Genomic DNA, 18,401 nt, shown 5'->3' with positions numbered 1-18,401 from the left:
GTAATTTGAGTTTACTTGATTCAATGGAAGTTTCTTTTGTAGTGGAGCTTGCGTCGATTTTCGTGTTTGTGCTGGTTGGTGGCATCAATAGAGTCAACTTTTCCCGTAATTTTTTAGCCTCGAAATCCAAACTCTTTGTGAACTGGTTACGTTCATTTTGCATGGTGATGCTCATTCTGTCGGTTTTGCTTCGCAGTATTGTGTTCTTCACCGCACAATCTCTTCCCTTTGTTGATAGCAATGAGTTACTCTTCCTTTTTTCTATTGGGTCCATTTTATAGGAATTCTTATTAAAGTTGGCAGTTCCTGCTGGGTTGAGGATCTGTTACACCTTTCCCTTTCTTTAATGAATTGTCGGTGAAACAAATGAGTATACATATTTTACTTGCCCATAATTCGAATCAAATGACTGCGCATTTATTATTTTCTTTTGTTTGCAAAACAATCCTTTAAGGAGCCGGTATGTTAACATCGGAAGCCCCTTGGCTTGAAGTAAATGCCAATGTTCGTGCTTTGAAATTCATTCAAAATCTTCGCCATCAACAACGCTATCTGTAATTCCTCGCGTCTGCTGTCGAGAACGAACAGGTTCTACAATTTGTTGCAAAATTTCGATCTCATGCGCTAAGGGTATGTACACGTTATAGCTCGTTTCTTTACTTTGCGATTAATCAATTAGGATCACCAATACACTCCCACTTCATAAAGATGTTCCGCTAAAATGTTTAAACCACCGCAGGTACTAATTAGGTACAGTCTAGACATTAATACCGAATGAAATCAGTACTAAATGGTTGTGACGTTATTAAGAGAAACGGGTTTATTACTCCGTTTACTGTCGAATGCGTTTCATAACCACCCCACCCCGTTTGTGCCTGCAAACGTTAAGCATGAATGACTGTTGAATCACTAGCTAAATAACCTCTCATTAATTCTCTCACATTTATTTCCTAACAGACTCTGTGGATACGGAGTGAATGCCTGGAATTGAACAGCCCATGCATTACTGCCAAACTTTCAATTTAACATCAATGGAAGAGAAAATCAACTCAAACATTAAAGAATTTTTCTTAAAATGATTTTGAGACAGTTGATCAACACCGACGTCACTTCAAACTGTCTGTATTTCCTTACAAAACGGGAACTCTGTTAACAGCAAAAATTAAAAACAAAATTAATGTTTTAAAAGGTATTCAGCTGGATAAATGTCTATAGGCTAAACTCATTTTCCCTCACAAATTCAATTATGGAAAGGATTTCAGACGGGATATTGATTTAATTTATCTACCCTTCAATTTAACATCAATGAAAGAGAAAATCAACTCAAACATTAAAGAATTTTTCTTAAACCGATTTTGAGACAGTTGATCAACACCGGCGTCACTTAAAACTGTCTGTATTTCCTTACAAAACGGGAACTCTGTTAACAGCGAAAATTAAAAGAAAAATTAATGTTTTAAAAGGTATTCAGCTAGATAAATGTCTATAGGCTAAACTCATTTTCCCTCACAAATTCAATTACGGAAAGGATTTCAGACGGGATATTGATTTAATTTATCTACCCTATTGCTACAGCTACAACGTTCGTTTATGAATTAATTTAATCAGGAGCTCTGTCGCCTCTTTCACTGGTCATGTGATTCCCTCTCCTTACGGCTCGGTGTCCTTAAATAGCGACAGGTTCTGATAGTTCGAAAAGCTTCCTCAAAATTAACTTCATGTACGATTTTTCTCCTCTGTGCTTCGACAAGCAAATAATTAAACGGGTTTGCAGAAGAATTTATAATGTCAACATGACCAAGGTCTGAGCCAATTTCTTCGTTCAGTAATTTGTCATTAAAATCTATCCTTGTTGCCTGGATTTCTTCTTGTGATGCTTCCTTTCCTTGCAATGCATGCCGTACGGAAAACTCCACCGCATCCACGTCTTTCTTGAAAATACAAGCTTCCGTAGTTACTTGTTTTGATTTCACTGCCAAACTAATGCCACGTGAAACTGGGTCATCTAAATTGCTTGATCCCCCAGAGTTGTGTTTTGAGATCATATCATCCCTTGCCGCATTTTCGTCATCAGCTGTCGTTTCAGTTTTTCTCTTAGACGGTGAGGAGCTTGTCTTTCGTCTCACTCGGGTTTCTGTTTCGATTTGTGGCAGAATGATTTTTCGTATTTCAGTTTTGCAACTTTCTTTATTATCCAAACATCGAAAATCTTCCCGAATCGGAAATATCCCAAACGTCTGACTGCAGTCAAAGTTCGCATACCGGTCGACTTCTTTTTCAACTTCCTTCAAGTTCTCATTTTGTTCGCAAACCGTCTTACGATAAGTAATCAAAGGCGGAAACGAGCGTTTTCTACTTTTAATGTCAATATTAAATTTGCTGTCCCCCTTCTTATTTCTCTGGATATCACGTCGACGTTTGTCAATGTTATGTTTTTTGAGCTTCATCTTTCTTTGTTCTGTCTTTAGAACTCTTCTTCTCTCGTGTTTTTCATTGTCAATTCTTGTGGATATAGCTCGAAATCTTGCGCTCTCTGCCATGTTGCTTGGGGCAACCTTTTTCTTGTCTTTCATTCCAGTTGCAATGTGAATTCCCAGTTTTCCAATATCCGGTAGGTGGATTCCGGACATTTTCAAAGCGGGGGAAATCAATCCTTTGCGCAACGATTAAATTCACTAATACAAAACCATCTCAAAAATTAACACTGGAGTTGTAAAAAATACCTCGTTGTACCGTGCGATGCCATTCACCTTTGTTGATAAATTGTAAAAACTTCTTAGGTAATTAAGTTGTCAAAAATGTAAATGTTAAAATGCAAATGAACGCCAATTGATGTAGTAAACGGATCGGTGTACTTGTGTACACACGGAGATCAATCATTGCCATGTCAATGAAGTGCCCTCTTAAAACATACAAACTCCTACGAAGTTGGGAACGAGCAATCGAAACAAAGGCAAGATCCTCAAGGTGACTTCTGACAATTGCGAAAATATGTACACCATAAAAGGAGATTTTTCTTGTATTTTCGCGACTTTTGCAAATTTGTACGCGGAAACTCTGCAAACATTTCGACTCTAATGAGGACCATAGATATAAAAGATAAATATACTACATTGCGCGATATAAATGCAAGTATGGATTACAACCTGATTAAAGCCAAGAAAGATCTGGCTAACGGTAGGAAAGAGATTTGTCAGTACTCATGGTTGGGGCGTCGACATTTCTCCCCTGCGCTGCCTATCGAGGGGGAGAGTTAGTATTTGAAAGTTATCTGAGGTCCTCCAGGGTGGTTTCAACAATCCAATGACGTTTCCGAACTGAGTTGGCTAATATACAACATTTACGTCTAAACAATATGAGCAATTGGCTAATGACGAACAATTTTTGAATAGCAAGAAATCTTTCTTTACCTTTGTTTCATGCTTACTACGATGTCCACATGAAGATTTCTCTACAGACTTTTTTTCTTATGTATCAGCTGAAAAAAAAAGACGACGCAAAGTACCTCGTGGTCTTGCTTGACCCTAAACTTATTAGGAAACACCTTGTAGATCTTATATCTTAAAAAATCACTTGGTATCTTTCTTGGGGGCAAAGATTGAGACACTTAATCCTGTGTAGCGCACATTTTCAGCACTTATAGTAATTACGTCAAAGCACTGATTTAAAAATGGTTAGCTTTCAATTGCTTTTAAGTATAATACAGTGTATGTAGTATTGTAACTGGATCTAACCTCAGTTCCAGTGTTTGGAAGGCATATATTAGGGCTGATTTACACGGTACGATTCTTGTCGCATGCGACAAGCTGGCGACAGGCTTACGAGTCGTTTACGATTGTCGTGTAGGTCAGAGAAAATGTCTTAGCATTTTAAAACATGTTTATTAACGCTGCGACAATCGCAAGTCATGTCGTAGGCCTGTCGTAAGCTTGTCGTAAGCAAAAATCGTACCGAATAAATAATACTGTAAATCGGCCTTAACGATCGGCAAAATTTCCCTACCGGTGTTCATCCTCGGAGACCCAGGGGCAGTTAGTCGAGGCGGGACGAGAATCGGGACTAGCGTAAAGTTTTCAGACGGTCCAGGTCGCTCGTGTCACGCACTCTTCTCCCTTTGGAGTTGGTGACACGTGCAACCTGGACCGTCTGAGAATCAGGCTACTTCTCGCCAAACTTTAAATCTTTATGCCAGTCCCGATTCTCGTCCCGCCCCGACTAACTGTCCCTCACTTCACGGATAAATATGATGATTGAGACTGGGAACGACAGTGGTACTGTGCATGCGCACTGTGGTAGTACACCAAGCGGCCATCTTGGTTTCTTCACGTTTTTAGGCCAATCTTTTTCGTGAAAACTTTCAAACAAAAGGGCTATCTATCTGAGAGCTAATCGTTTCTTCAATGAAAACTTTGGTTTTCTGGTTCCTATAAAATGTCCAGGTAAAGGATCGCGATCGTAGTCTGAATGATTTGACCGTTTCAGCAATCAAAACACATCTTTCATGTTTTCGCGCTGAATTAATCAATTAACCTTATTGTTGCTGTTTTAAGTGCGGCCTCTGGGGGTCAGACACAGAAGAGTTATGGAATCACTTCTCCAATATCTCTGGCAGGGCCGAAACCCGGGGTAAGTGGGAAACCGATTGTTAAAAGGGGTACTTTATTTATATCCCAGAATATGTCAAAAATGCAGAAGGTGTTGTTTCATTTAAGACAAAACTCAAAACATTTTTATTTAGGAAATTTTTTATTGATTTTTATGCTTAACTTTAATGTATAATGTGTCGCATAGGCTATTTTTCTTATCATGACGTAAAGCGCATTGGGATATAGAAATGCGCCTAATAAGAACCCATATTATTATTATTGTTATTATTATTATTATTATTATTATTAAGTTTGATGAGCTTTCATGTACATGTTATCATCAGTTGATTTCGTTTCTTTGTAGTCAGTGTTTGACAGTGTGAAGAGGATATTCTAAATTATTTCATGAGGTGTTCCAAACATTTGTATTTTATTGTGTATATATTAGTGAGGCTTAGATGGTATTGGCCATTTTTCTAGGACATAGAACTCACAAAAGCCTTGGAGGATTCTCTTAAACCCTATGGAGTGTTTGAAAGTGAAGAAGAACTCCAACACAGGTTAGTATTATGCTGACATGGAAGTTCATGTTGATCCTCAGATTGAGCTACCCTATCACAGTGTAGGCCATGATAAGTCCCAATAGTTAATGAAGTCTGGATAGCATGACAGAAACAATGCATGGTGGAGGAAAGGGGACTCAAGTTCTTCACCTGTCATAAACAATCTTAATGTTTCTGTTCCTTATGTTTGTGTCAACCATGCTAGATATGATACTAGATAAGAGAAAACGTTGACTCCAGTGGGTTTTAATGGGGGAGTACTGTCTTGCGTAAGGTGAGCATGTGCGACCTTTTGTGTTGTAGGTACATGTACATTTATAGATAATAATGATTACTTTTTTTAACCAAGTTATAATATTACTTAATTTTTTGTACCTTTTTATGACAATGAATACCATGCGAATTATTTCAAATAATAAATTGCAGAGAGCCCAAGGGTCCTCAGGGTTGTTTCTCCCAACAGTCACAGTCACAATAATATTATTTGTCCAGAACTCCTCACAAGAGACTTGCTTCCCCTAGGAAGTGCTGTCTTTTGGGTTAGGGTTAGAAGACACAGTTCTAACTTCAGTTTGAAGTCTTTCGATCCACATTTTGCTGTTACTTATGGCACATCCAAGAGCACCCACCACTACTTCTGCTCAACTAAAGGCCATTTTACACGGTACAATTTGTTGGCCTGATTTATCGGCCTGACGATGTCGGAGTGCAAATCATGTGCGTATTTAGACAGCCGATGAACAACTGATTCATGGAAATGAAAATCGGTTAGATTAAAAAAATCTGTTGCATTGCAACATATTTTTTGAAGTCACGCCGACACTCTGAAAGAAACCGCCATGTCAATCAGAGGGCGTGAGCAGGGTTTGAGCCAGAGCGCGAACTTGCGATATTCTCTCCCTTGCAGGATGATTTGTCCCTTAAAATTAGATGGACAGGCCATAAATGTCCAAAGTAAATGGAACGAGTTTATGCAAATTCATACCGATCAGAAAACCAGGACAGTGTAATTTTAAAAATAACTTTTTTTTGCCGGCTAGCATTTTACATTGTCATATTACATGTATTATTATCATCACTAGAAAAACTGAATAAAAATTGTTTATCAGTGCCTTATCAAAAAACAGCATTCTCTCACTTCCTGATCCTTAAGTTTACAGCATTCCAAACATGTCACATAATTATCTTGATAGCTTGAAATACTAATAACCAAGTGAGAATCACTTTAACCTTATTTGGAAGTAAAATGAGAACTGCGTTGAGCTCATGTTTTGCTTGAGATACGCACATGTTTACAGCTTGTTTTACTTGCGGCCGGAAGTGCTCTGCTGTTTGTCATCGGGTATATTCTTTGGAACAATGTCCAAGAGGGAAATCTCAAGTTATTTTGGAAGTGTTAGAGGATTTAAACCATCGACCAAGAAGTAGAAAAAAAACTGAAAACAAGTTCACATATGGGGAAGAATGGCGAGAAGAAAATAACGTGATGTTTTGTCACTTTTTCTGAATGGGGAAAAAAAAACCCTTGTGGGCGACAAGGCTGCACAAATTTTAAAGGTGCAACTTTTCTGTCCCCTGATGTTGCCTATTTGTCCCTTTGCAAGTGCTACAGAGGGACAAATTGTCTCCTGAGGCAATAAAGCTGGCTCAAACCCTGGTATGACAGTGGGTAATGTGCATAAATACTTTAAAAAAATTAAAGCATTTAAAATGGCGGATACTAAAAGGACAACGGGAAGATCTTTTGAGGAAAAATTAAATGTTTTACACAATTTACATGGTACGATTTATCGGCCCGACAAAACTGGCTGACAAATCATACCATGTAAACCATCATTAACACATTCTTCATTCCCCATTATCTTACCGCTTCCCTCTTGATGATGATTATGATGATAATAAGTATAATGTTATCATCATCTTTATTGTTGGGTTTTATAATTATATCTGCAGTGTACATGTATATCACTTTAAATCTCTTGCTTTGAATGATTTTTGGTCCTTCCACTTTTGTGCGATGCTTTGATAGCAGTCAGATCACCCGTGGTTGAAATTTAAAGAAATCAGAAAATCAATCCATAGCGTAATTACAACGCAAAAATCAAGCATTCTCCTATGGGGTCAAAAAGGTTGCTTGAAGCTAGTGCATTAGTAGATTTTGGCCACAGTATAACTACATTATGGTTTGTACAAAGTACCAGGAATACTGTACTATACATGTAATTATACTTTGAAGCAAATTAATTTCAACCTTATGCAGTACAAAAGAGTTTTTTGTTGATCATTTACTTGTAATCAGGATGGCTGTCCTTGCAAAGCTTAATACTTTGGTCAAACAATGGATTATTGACATCAGTCTGGCAAAGGTTAGTTTAATCTCTTATTCTGGACAATTGCAGTAATGTTGGGTTGCTTGACATAATTTTGGTTGGGAAGGAAGTAGACACTTCATCATTGTATCTTGAATAATGGCCATTTGTGGGAGCAGGGTTGGTGCAGTGGAGAGAGCACAATACATGTACATGTAATTATTCATGTCTCCCAGCAATGAGACCTTGGATCCAATGCTACAATTAATGACACTACACTACACTACATTTAAGTTAAGTTTGTTGGCTCTCTTCTTTGCCCTCTGCATTTTGTGATTTACCCTTCCCTTAAACAAACTTTTTATTCAACCTGATTTGATTTAATTTGTGAAGTACAGTGTATCGTTGTGGATGGACTAGCAGTCGCTTAAAATTGCATATTGATTTTATTGTGGAAGGTGTTGATTCTTTGTATTTGTGTGAGTTTAACTTTCTAAGGGAACCACCACTCCAACAAAAAGTAACTTTTACTCTATTACCCAGACTAATCAATGTTGTTTTGGTTTAAACTATGTAGAACATGCCAGAATCTGTAGCAGTTTTAGTTGGTGGAAAGATTTTTACATTTGGTTCATATAGATTGGGTGTGCATACCAAAGGTTAGTTTTAACCCCACTCTATAGTATGGTTTGTTACATTGTATCAATGATAAGCCAGCAAACTCAAGTTTAAACTTTGTTTATGATGCACTGTAATTATTTGCTCATAAGCCGAGCTATTTTGTCAGAAAATTAGAGTTGTATCTGATAAGAGAATTTCAACCAAGGAGGTTCTACTTACATGTACATGTATATCAAGAGTTAAAGCAATGATAATTAAAACAATAATAAGTTCCTTTTCAGCTTATAGCCAAGCTACAAGCAATTGCAAAAAGAGTTGAGACACTCACTGTTAATAACTGTACAATGCGTGTCATTCAAGTCAGCGCATTCCCAAACCCCCTCCCCCCCCCCTAGCAAAGTTGTTCCCATCTGTATTTGCCATTCAAACTAAAGGGTATCAACCTCTATTGAAAAGGGGGAGGGGAGAGAGGGGCGTTAAGACTTTTCTTATGAACTGAAAGATGGGTTTTAGGAAGTACATTGTAGAGGTGCATTTTCGATTCAGTGTCTCAACCTTTTTGCAACTGCTTGTAGGTAAAGAAATGCAGTACATGTACTGCAGTGTTGTTGCGATATTAGGATCAGTTTTTAAATGTGGTATTGTCTTATTTTAACCTGACTGTATGAGATGGACTTTTGTATTGCTAAAGTTCAATTCGCTAATAACTTTCTGCAGGTGCTGATATTGATACACTTCTTGTTGCTCCCCGCCATGTTGACCGCAGTGACTTTTTTGGAACATTCTATGAAACTCTAAAAAATAATGAAGATGTCAAGGAATTGAGGGTAACTTTAAATACTCTTTTTTATTGTTCAAATATTTTGTCATATTATAAAAGAAATTATTATTCCACTATTACACCATTTTATCATATTTTGTCAAGAGAACGCACAAAATATGAGACCGTATGTGTCCCGGTTTAACTGGTTTAGAACAGAGCTCAAATACGGACGGAACGGGAGTTTTTCAATGAAAGAAACATTATGTTTTCAACATGATGCAAAGCCTGAAAATTTAGCTTGTCATGGCTTGTCACCCGTCATTTCCTTTGTCCAATCAAGTAGAGGACATTTGAATGGTTTTGTGTGTGTTGTTTTGGTCAATTGATTAGCATGCACCTTATTATGCAATCAGTACGATTCTCCATCAGTGAAGGAAGAAGTCAAAATATGTACTAGAAAATGGCATGGTAGTGGAGTAATAAATCCTTATTGAATGGTTTAAAATAATTATATAATACATGGGGACATTTTGCTTGTTGTTCAGAAAAAATACTACGCAACTTGCATAACTGTGCGTGTAGCTTCTTAATGGCCGAGAGTGAGGTTGTTACAACAAAATCTCAAACTGAGGCCTTGCCATACTGAATGAGCAAGAGTGAGGTCAATACGGCTGGGCTGAGGTTTGAGATTTGCTGGAACAACCAAACAGTTGAGGATACTAATTTATTTGAATAACCCATAATCGCCCCATGGGCATTACGGGGCAATAATGCCCTAGTGTTTTGCTGCTCTTAACCAATCATAGCGTGTGTTACATCGGCCAGAAACACTAGCCGTATATGTGTAATAATATACATTGTATGTTACAGTAAACCATTCAATAAGGTGTTTATATTTTGTGGTACTGTACAGTGTATCTTGCAAGGGGTAAGGTTGTAACTTTCTGTAGACCAAGACTACATTCAGCACAATAGATGTTCATGTACATAGAAAATTGAGAGAGAATACACTTTACCTCAAAACGTGAATCAAGAACTATCTGATTCTGTGCAGGTCTCTTAGACCTTAGGTTTACCAGGTTTAGGTTTACTAGTTTCAGCACTTGGACTCGTTCAATTTGACCACCGTCCGTTGCTGTTTTTGTCTCATCAATCAGTAGTCCATTTAGAAGGATTACTGTATGCCAAGCTAAACACATTGCTGAAGGTAAGGCCAGATCACTACGGTTTATAGTCCTTATCCGAGAAGACTTGAAAGTCTAACCATTTGTGGATGTAATAATTATTACAAAGGCAGCACTTTCTCCTCAGTTATTTTAAGATCCTTGGTTTTCTTTTTTATTGTCTTTGAAAGGCAGTTGAAAATGCATTTGTTCCAGTTATCAAAATGGTGTTTTGTGGCATAGAGGTAAGTCACAGTGATGATGATAACCTGCAATCAGGGGTACTTTTCTTTAGACAGGGTGCGAAAAGGTATGCCAGATACAATTCTCAACAAGTTACTGCCGGTATTCCAGAATATGGACTTTACTCTCATTGGCCGAAAAACTATAGAGCTCAGCTTGGAGCATCGTTCCGATTGGTTACAGAATTCCAAATCATACTTCTAGTAAAATCAATTATTATGGCTACCGAGAAGGGTTTGAACAGGAAAGATGTTTTGGCTCTGTTTACAGCTGCTGTTGCCTCAACTTCAGTTTTATTTTTCAAAAATTGTTTACCCATTGACTCCTGGGGGTTCCTCATTGATGAGTAAAATCGTCTAGCGTTAGACAGAGTAAAATACCAGGGTTGGACATTAGCACGCACCCACTCGCCCAGGCAAGTCTCTTAAGTGTCGGGCAAGTGCAAATCATCGACTACTCATCCGTTTGGCGAGTACGATTTTCGTCGCCAAGAAATTATTTAAACTGCAAAATAAACACTGCTTTTTGCATTCCATTTTGCCAAGAAAATCCCTAAACATAAACTTACCATTTCTATTTTACAAAGTTTTATATTCCGAACCGTCAAATAAACTGGGGCTAAAAGGCAACATTGGGCTTTGTAAATAGACAGATTATATGAAATATGGCTTCCTGGTCAGTGATACTGCTGGTCACTATCGACCCATTGGTGACTCGGCAAACGTGGCACCTTAAGACCACACCTCAGAAGAAAAGACATGTTTACTTGCAAACTGCAGTGATCTCTCTTGGGATTTAAGGTATTTAATAAATTTTTCATTGAAGTAATAATCCTTGGTCTGCCACGTGCTTGACGACGTTGGAAGTGAATTGTTTCCCGTACTTTCCCAGCACTCTGATCAATGTGTGTTGAAACTAAAACAGACTTCCTATTTACTTTAATAGCCTTTCAGTGTTGAATTAAATTTCAATGGCATTAAATAGTAAAAATGAAAGATTTACTAAATTGGTTGGAGAGATTGGGGGTGGGGTAAACTTTTAGGAGAATGAAAACTGATCTGGCAAGTGCTCTCAAAGTTAAGTGTCCAACCCTGAAATACTAAGTGAAGTCTGGCCAGTTTAGGCCGGTCTAGACGTCACAGGGTGAGTGATTAAAGGAAGAGCAGCAAGAATGCATCCGAAGGATGGTTTGTCTAGACTTCCTGTGGGATTGGGCAATAGTTTTTATATTTACGTGTACAGTAGATCCCGAACATTATAGAAAAAATGCATCATTCCTCTTCTACCGACTCGAAAACGTTTGTAGTTGTGATAAGTCCTTTGGAATATATTCGGAAGCAACAAGTCGTGAATCAAAAAAGAGCTGAAAAGAACTTAGTGCTGCCACAATCTGGGAATCAGCTGCAGGGCTCGAAATTAACGAAAAAATCCAGTCGCATTTCGCGATAAGATACGAAAATTTAGTTGTAATTTCGCAAATTTTAGTCGCAAAATCGCCGCGCTGCATTGTGTTGTCAGCGGTTTAGCAAAAAAATATGATCCTGCAATACTTGTGTGTAAAGAAACCGCTGAAAATGGCGAATTATTGAAGGAATGGAGCTGTGCATGTAACATCACAGCTAAATTACTCTAATTCACAGTGAGAAACAAAATAATTTTGTCATTTATTGATTTATTTTAGCAAAAGTAGCAGCAAAGTGGCAACTGTTAACCCTTTTGTTTCGAAAGTGCGAAGGTGACAACAAGTCGCAAATTTGCGACTTCTCCAGATATTTTAGTTGCAAAGGGAAAAAGTTAGTCGCAAATGCGACTGTATTGGTCGCAATTTCGAGCCCTGAGCTGAGCTTGACAGACAAAATCGACATTGGTTACGGAAGCACTGAACAATGGTTTAGTGACACACTCCTTACAAAATGATACATATAGTTGAGTAGCTGCTGCTGGAAAGCTAGAATTTCTCAAAGTCCATTTTCGTCAGAGCTGCATTGTATTAGCATCTTATATTAGCATCTTAAATATTCAAGTTTAAAATAAAGTTTATTGTACTGTTGATTGTGCCTGACAACATAGAGGGTGCGGCTGTTTCTGCAATTTTATCTCGAAATCCTTGATGGTTTGAACAGAGAAACCCCACCAACTGTCAAGTGGCATTTGCAGAAATAGCTTTGATTGTATGGCTAAAGTCTGACTTCACAGACCTTGAATTCCAGCTAGAGTTCTATTTTGTTTTCGTTGTCTTTCCTGAATTGCAATGTGCATGTATTTTCCGGTGAAATCTGATTGGCTCATGTATATAACTATGTTGCCAGCAAAATCCGTTTTCAGGTTGAATCGGTTTTAACCTAGGTTAAATTGGTGATCCTTATTTTACCTAGTAGGTTGAATACGCACTCAGATGGATTGAAGAAACTCTTTCGGAGTCTACATTACCTAGAGAAAAAGTAGGTTCAGGTTAGGACTAGTTTTGGTTATTACACATAGATATTAATGGCCAGTCATAGAGAAGTGAATAATGGAAAGAACTGTGTTGAGTTGAGCATGTTCGCCATTGTAGTGCAGTTGTGAAGACGCAGTACTACAGATCTGGAGGGTGCGAGTTCGTGTACCGGTAAGTGCATAATAAAGTTCTTTGATCCGTTACTGTGTTGTAATGTTGATAAGTGTGTGAATACAGAAACTGATAAGACGATATAAAACATTAAGAAGATGGGATTGTGTTGAGATGCGTTAGACAGTGCTTGGGGGAAGGTATGGGTGTTTTCAGTCGTTTTTGGGGGGTTGATAGCTGCTTTAACATTCATCCTGGTAAAATGAGGATGCAACCTGAAAACGGATTTTACCGGCAACATATTCAAAATAAAACATTACTTTTGACAGGTGGGCGGCAGACGACTTGTTAAGAAATTGTATCAGGCGTACCTTTTCTTACATGTACCTGTCTAAAGAAAAGTATGCCTGATTGCAGGTTATGATGATAATTGTAATGATGACAGTGATTAGGATGCCTTTCAAAAGTGATGGTGTGTCATCATTCAAATAAAATGATGACAATCATTTCAAGTAAATGTTCCATACATGTGCATTGTTTTAAATCTCAAAGTTCACTAACACATTTTGATTCAACTTATCTCTTAGATGGACTTGTTGTTTGCGAGACTGGCTTTACCTGAGGTACCAGATGACTTGAGTCTTTTGGACGAAAACCTTCTTAAAAACTTGGATGCAAAGTGTGTCAGAAGTTTAAATGGCAAGTCAAAAAAAAAAAAAAAACAGTCATTACAATAAGCAAAGAGTCTGTTGAATTACATGGACATGTACTGTACTAATGTCTTGATTTTCATTGTCATTGGTTTCTCGTTCAGGTTGTCGTGTCACAGATGAAATTCTACATTTAGTTCCCAACAAAGAAAACTTTCGGCTCACATTAAGAGCAATAAAATTATGGGCAAAAAGTAAGTTCTGAATCCTTTTGTCGCATTTGCATTGTACAAGAAGAAATCGTCATTCAAGTTACATTTGTCTTTGGAAGAATAATGCTACATGTAGTCATTGTGTATTTGTTTCAACAGAGCGAGGAATCTATTCCAATGTTTTGGGTTTTCTTGGTGGTGTATCCTGGGCTATGTTAGTGGCTCGCACTTGCCAACTGTATCCTAATGCTGTAGCAGCAACACTACTTCAAAAATTCTTTCTTGTATTTTCCAAATGGTAAGTAAAAAGCGAAAAATTTCTCATGTCCAAAGTGGAAAAAGTACAGGTAATCATGTCAGTTATCGATTTATCTCTCTTGGTTGCAACTTGCACGTTTTTCTTATCTTCAAGGGAATGGCCAAATCCAGTTTTGCTGAAAAGTATCCCATCACAGGCTGAAAACAAATCAGCACATAGTTTCCCAGTCTGGGATCCAAGAGTGAGTATCCTTTAATGATCATTCATTACAATAGTGTATTATTACATGAACATGCATGACTGGATGATTGCAATCTAGAAATCACTAAAAAGAGTTCAATGATTGTTTTTTTTTTACATTGTGCTGGGTGAGATCGCTAATGGACTGATAGCGGCTGCCAGCGGCGCCTATATATGCTGATGTCCGATCTCACCCATAGATCCATTGCTTGTAAAGTGCAATGTTTGAATATGTTGATAGCAAATGCGCTATATAAATTCATTACCATTACCATTACCATTACATTGATTCATAGAAATACATGTACATGTAAAACAACAACAAAATACATTAATTTTGGCCAAAAATACAATTTGCTGGATATGTGAGGACAGACTCCTTTTCGTAGGTCACTGATTATTCTATCAGTATAGGTGTGAAGAATGAAAAAAGTTTTTGCACTTATTCAAATTGAACATTGTACCATGTCAAATTCAATTTTTTTGTGTATTTTCATTACTACAGACGAATCCAGCAGACCGATATCATCTGATGCCCATCATCACACCAGCATATCCACAACAGAACTCCTCATTCAATGTATCCATGTCAACTAGAACAATCATGGAAGAAGAGTTTGATCTTGGTAGGCAGATTTTTACAGTGTATGTCATAGCCCATTGACGCCCCCCTCCCCTCCCCCCCTTGAGTCACTCCTAGGAGTCAATGGGTTAACAATACCGTAATTGAATCTGTTTTAAGTTAAGTAAAGAAGTGACGAGAACCCATCTGAAGTGGCAGCAAAATAATGCTTGTGACTATAGTACCATGCAAAAGTAAGTTGACAGTCTCGACTCGATCCTCGCGAGAGTCGAGGATCGAGAATCGAGTCGAGGATCGACACTCGATTCTTGCAAAATCACCGACACGAAACATTGTCAATTATTCATACTCGATTCAACTTTCATGAAAGTGTTACTCCTCTATTAAATAACAAAAGGAACTGTTTAATAAGAAAACGAGATAGCGGCCATCGTTCCTGTGAGTCTTCTCTTGAAAACTACAATCTTATGTAGTGGATTATAATATACTGTAAAAGCAAAACAGTGAGCTTTACCGCACGATGGATTTAATCGTGAATCGAATGTAAATTTCCATTGTAAACATTGAGAAATATTTGCATACCGCATGGCCAACTAAGTGACGCAACGATTCATGTATGTTTAAATGCAACGATTTGAAGGAAAATTATATTGATGGTCGAAAAATCTCGGTGATAGACTTGTTCACAGGTATCAAATTTCTTTCTTTGAAAACAACAAGCGTCGTGAGCGAACCGAGAACGGCAGGATGACGTACATGTAGCAAAAGCTGTTCCATCCAACTTTTGATATACCTCTAGTTGGGTTGTTCGTATGAAGGCAACATGTTGTCTTTTTCTCTTTTTCTGCCTTTATTGTAAATACTATTTCCCCAATTAACCTCATCCCAGTGACTGTTGATTTTTCTTGTAAGGGAAAAAACAAATAAGAAGCAGTTTTTGTAATTCTGAAATTAACATACATGTACATGTACATATTGCAGGTCATTTTGTTCCTTACATTAATTTGCAACCAAACTAGGTCATTTTGTTTCAATCTAGGTTGTTATGAACTGTCTAAAAAAGGGTTTCCCTTCTTTTTGGGGATGTATTTAAAAAAAATGGGGTCTGGATTTTTAGGGAGAATAAAAACCAAAACAAAAGATCTGATTGGTTCTTACTAAACCCTATTGTTTATTAGCCAATCAAAAGCAAGAATTCTGTGTGTAAATTGCACTGAATCAACTCTTTTTTGCACTGTATTTACAAAAAACTGCACCGCTCTCTGCCGATCAGAATCAAGTAATTTTGTCATGTATGTTATTGGACATGTAGCCATAATGATTTACATGCAGTTATTGGCATAGTGACTGGCAACCTTAACATTTGCAACACTTCAGTAGAATTGTACGAGAATAAATTATAATCATCATTCTGTCATTTCAGGCCTAAAACTCACAAGTGATACATTGATCGGAAAATCCACATGGGAAGCATTGTTTCAACCTCCCAACTTCTTTAGCAAATACAAGTACCTAATATTCTTTGTCTTTGTCTGTGGTTTGTGCCAAATAATATTATGCTTTGTAAAATTAATGTTTCCTGTTAATATGTTGCAATAAAAATCTCGACTTTGGTTGTGTGGTGGTGTTTGATTGATTTTGTTGTTGCAATAACACAGTCTTAACATGACAAGGAAAGTGAAGGAGATTGACTTAATTCTTTTGAAAAATTTTGTTTACAAGAACAAGTGAAGACAGATTCAAAATGTTGTGTTTTGTAGCCTGTAAAAAGTTGTTCCTTGATACAGAATTGATTTGAAATCATCATTGCTTTTATACAGTTTAGTACTTGATCTGCGAATATGGCTGTACAGATTTTTGAATAGCGGAGCGGCTGTCAATTTCTTTGGCAACATTCCTTTTTTGTTCAAATAAATATTGACTTTAATGAGGAATAGTGTAATTTTGTTCAAATGGGATGACATTACGTTATTGATTCAAACTGATTTAAATAATTATTAATGTCCTGGTACCTATCCTTTGGTTGATCGCCATTATTGTTGGCCAGTTACAGCTGGATGACTGGGTGAATTTGTGTGTTTAGCCCAAACAGACCAGCTTGTCATTTATGGCTGCGGAATTCTGTTCTCAATGTTTCAGACATTATATTGTGTTAAGTGCCTTATCAAACTGTGAAGAGGATCATCTTGAATGGTGAGTTTAGTTTCGATTCCTTATCTTAAATTTAGTAATCATCAACTGTTTTATTGGTGGCGAGCAGTAACACTAATCTTGACGATCTCCCTGTGTGCTATATGCCAGGAAGAATCTTGATTTCTTGATCTTGTGTCTGTCTGTCCTTTTGACGTTGATATCATTCTGTGATCCTCCAGCAAGACAAAAATGGTGTCCACATTGGAGAAAGAAAAAAGGAAGTTTAGTTGAAATCATGGAAAAATTACATTGAGAACTTCTTTACATGTAGAGTTTAGCAAAGTCATCTGGATGATTTTTATGGCAAAACATGGCAATAATTGTAAAGGATATTCATGTGAAAAATTACTATGGTGAGCTTCTGATTCTGTTGCATAAACATTACATGCAGGGATGTCTCTAAGCCCTGGCTGTCAGTGAAAATCACCGCTTGAGAAAGAGGTAATTGCCAGCCGATTTTGGCCATTGCTCGAAGCAACAGAGAAGATTGCAAGTTATTCTCTACAAAGTTTAAAAGTCATTCGATGTTTTAACGAAAAAAATTGAACATCTGTTAGTATACGGAATTATCACTAGAATTTATCAATACTGGTTCAATGAAGTGAAAAGGTTGTTTTAAGTACTCTTGTGTGTGTCTTCTCTTTCCTTGTATTCGCCATCTTAAAGAATGCCTGGTGTTGCGAGACACTGGGAACAATCTTGTTAGCAGGTCCCTTTGATGCTCAGAGCATGAACTTACCGCCTCAATAGAACCTTCCACGTGGCTTGCAATTGTCTATAACCTCAGCCGTTAACTTGTATTCCACTCTCAAAATTACTTACTTTTTGTGTAGAATAACCTTTTAGAATGATGTTCTGGTTTCTGAAATGATTCTTTTGGATTGGGAGGCATATTGTGACAAAAAAATTCATCACTTTTGGTGACGCATAAACTTAGTATGGGATCGCTCTTTCCTGCATTCCTTTCATCACGCCGCTAAAAAACAATCATAAAATGTTCACAGAAGGTCGATTTCTCTGAAATTTGAAAGGATGATTGCTAAACAGTGGAGAATGGACCTTTGCTACCCATAAAAATCCCTGTGTTTTCCACAAGAATAATGTAACTGTTGTTTCGTGACTAATATGATGTGCAAAAGTTGTGCAAATATTGCTCAGTACTTCCCCGTCTCACTCGCAGAACTTCACTTGCAAATGCAGCACCCAGTAACTAGTTGTAGTATGTATCTTCTTTAGAGGCCAGTTTATGCATGTTTGATATAATATCAATGCATTGTACATTGTATATGAGCATACACAAGCAGATCCAAAAACAAATTAATGGTCTCAAAAAGGATGCGATTACACACATGCAAATTTGTTTTTTGAGAAATTAATTGTTGACATGTATGTACATCTGCATGTATGATAGTTCAACAGGGATTATTCATTTTGCTGCTTTGTATGCAATGTCCTTGTTCATTATTTA

General features: G+C 37.4%; 2 protein-coding genes across 4 annotated transcripts in view; one reads left to right on the top strand and one right to left on the bottom strand.

The window, feature by feature from the left end:
• Positions 1-401: 401 nt before the first annotated feature.
• LOC137979196 (uncharacterized) lies at positions 402-2,783 on the bottom strand. Its single transcript, XM_068826397.1, has one exon. The coding sequence runs from the start codon at positions 2,628-2,630 to the stop codon at positions 1,626-1,628; it is 1,005 nt and encodes a 334-aa protein (XP_068682498.1). The 5' UTR covers positions 2,631-2,783; the 3' UTR covers positions 402-1,625.
• A 1,508-nt stretch (positions 2,784-4,291) lies between these two features.
• Positions 4,292-18,401, top strand: part of LOC137978575 (poly(A) polymerase beta-like) — a 32,822-nt gene continuing 18,712 nt past the window's right edge. For all 3 annotated transcript variants that reach the window (XM_068825563.1, XM_068825564.1, XM_068825562.1), the window contains exons 1-14: positions 4,292-4,439; positions 4,551-4,626; positions 5,067-5,146; positions 7,449-7,515; positions 8,036-8,117; positions 8,797-8,906; positions 10,197-10,250; positions 13,384-13,495; positions 13,611-13,700; positions 13,818-13,956; positions 14,071-14,158; positions 14,663-14,783; positions 16,164-16,248; positions 16,880-16,933. In XM_068825563.1, the coding sequence (XP_068681664.1) occupies positions 4,432-4,439; positions 4,551-4,626; positions 5,067-5,146; positions 7,449-7,515; positions 8,036-8,117; positions 8,797-8,906; positions 10,197-10,250; positions 13,384-13,495; positions 13,611-13,700; positions 13,818-13,956; positions 14,071-14,158; positions 14,663-14,783; positions 16,164-16,248; positions 16,880-16,933 (1,166 nt within the window). In that variant the 5' untranslated portion in view covers positions 4,292-4,431. The remainder of the gene's footprint in view (positions 4,440-4,550; positions 4,627-5,066; positions 5,147-7,448; positions 7,516-8,035; positions 8,118-8,796; positions 8,907-10,196; positions 10,251-13,383; positions 13,496-13,610; positions 13,701-13,817; positions 13,957-14,070; positions 14,159-14,662; positions 14,784-16,163; positions 16,249-16,879; positions 16,934-18,401) is intronic.

The sequence above is a fragment of the Montipora foliosa genome, chromosome 12 (assembly GCF_036669935.1).
Source record: "Montipora foliosa isolate CH-2021 chromosome 12, ASM3666993v2, whole genome shotgun sequence".
NCBI lineage: Eukaryota > Metazoa > Cnidaria > Anthozoa > Scleractinia > Acroporidae > Montipora > Montipora foliosa.
Note: the sequence above shows the minus strand (reverse complement) of the source record. Positions and strands in the feature narration are given on the sequence as shown.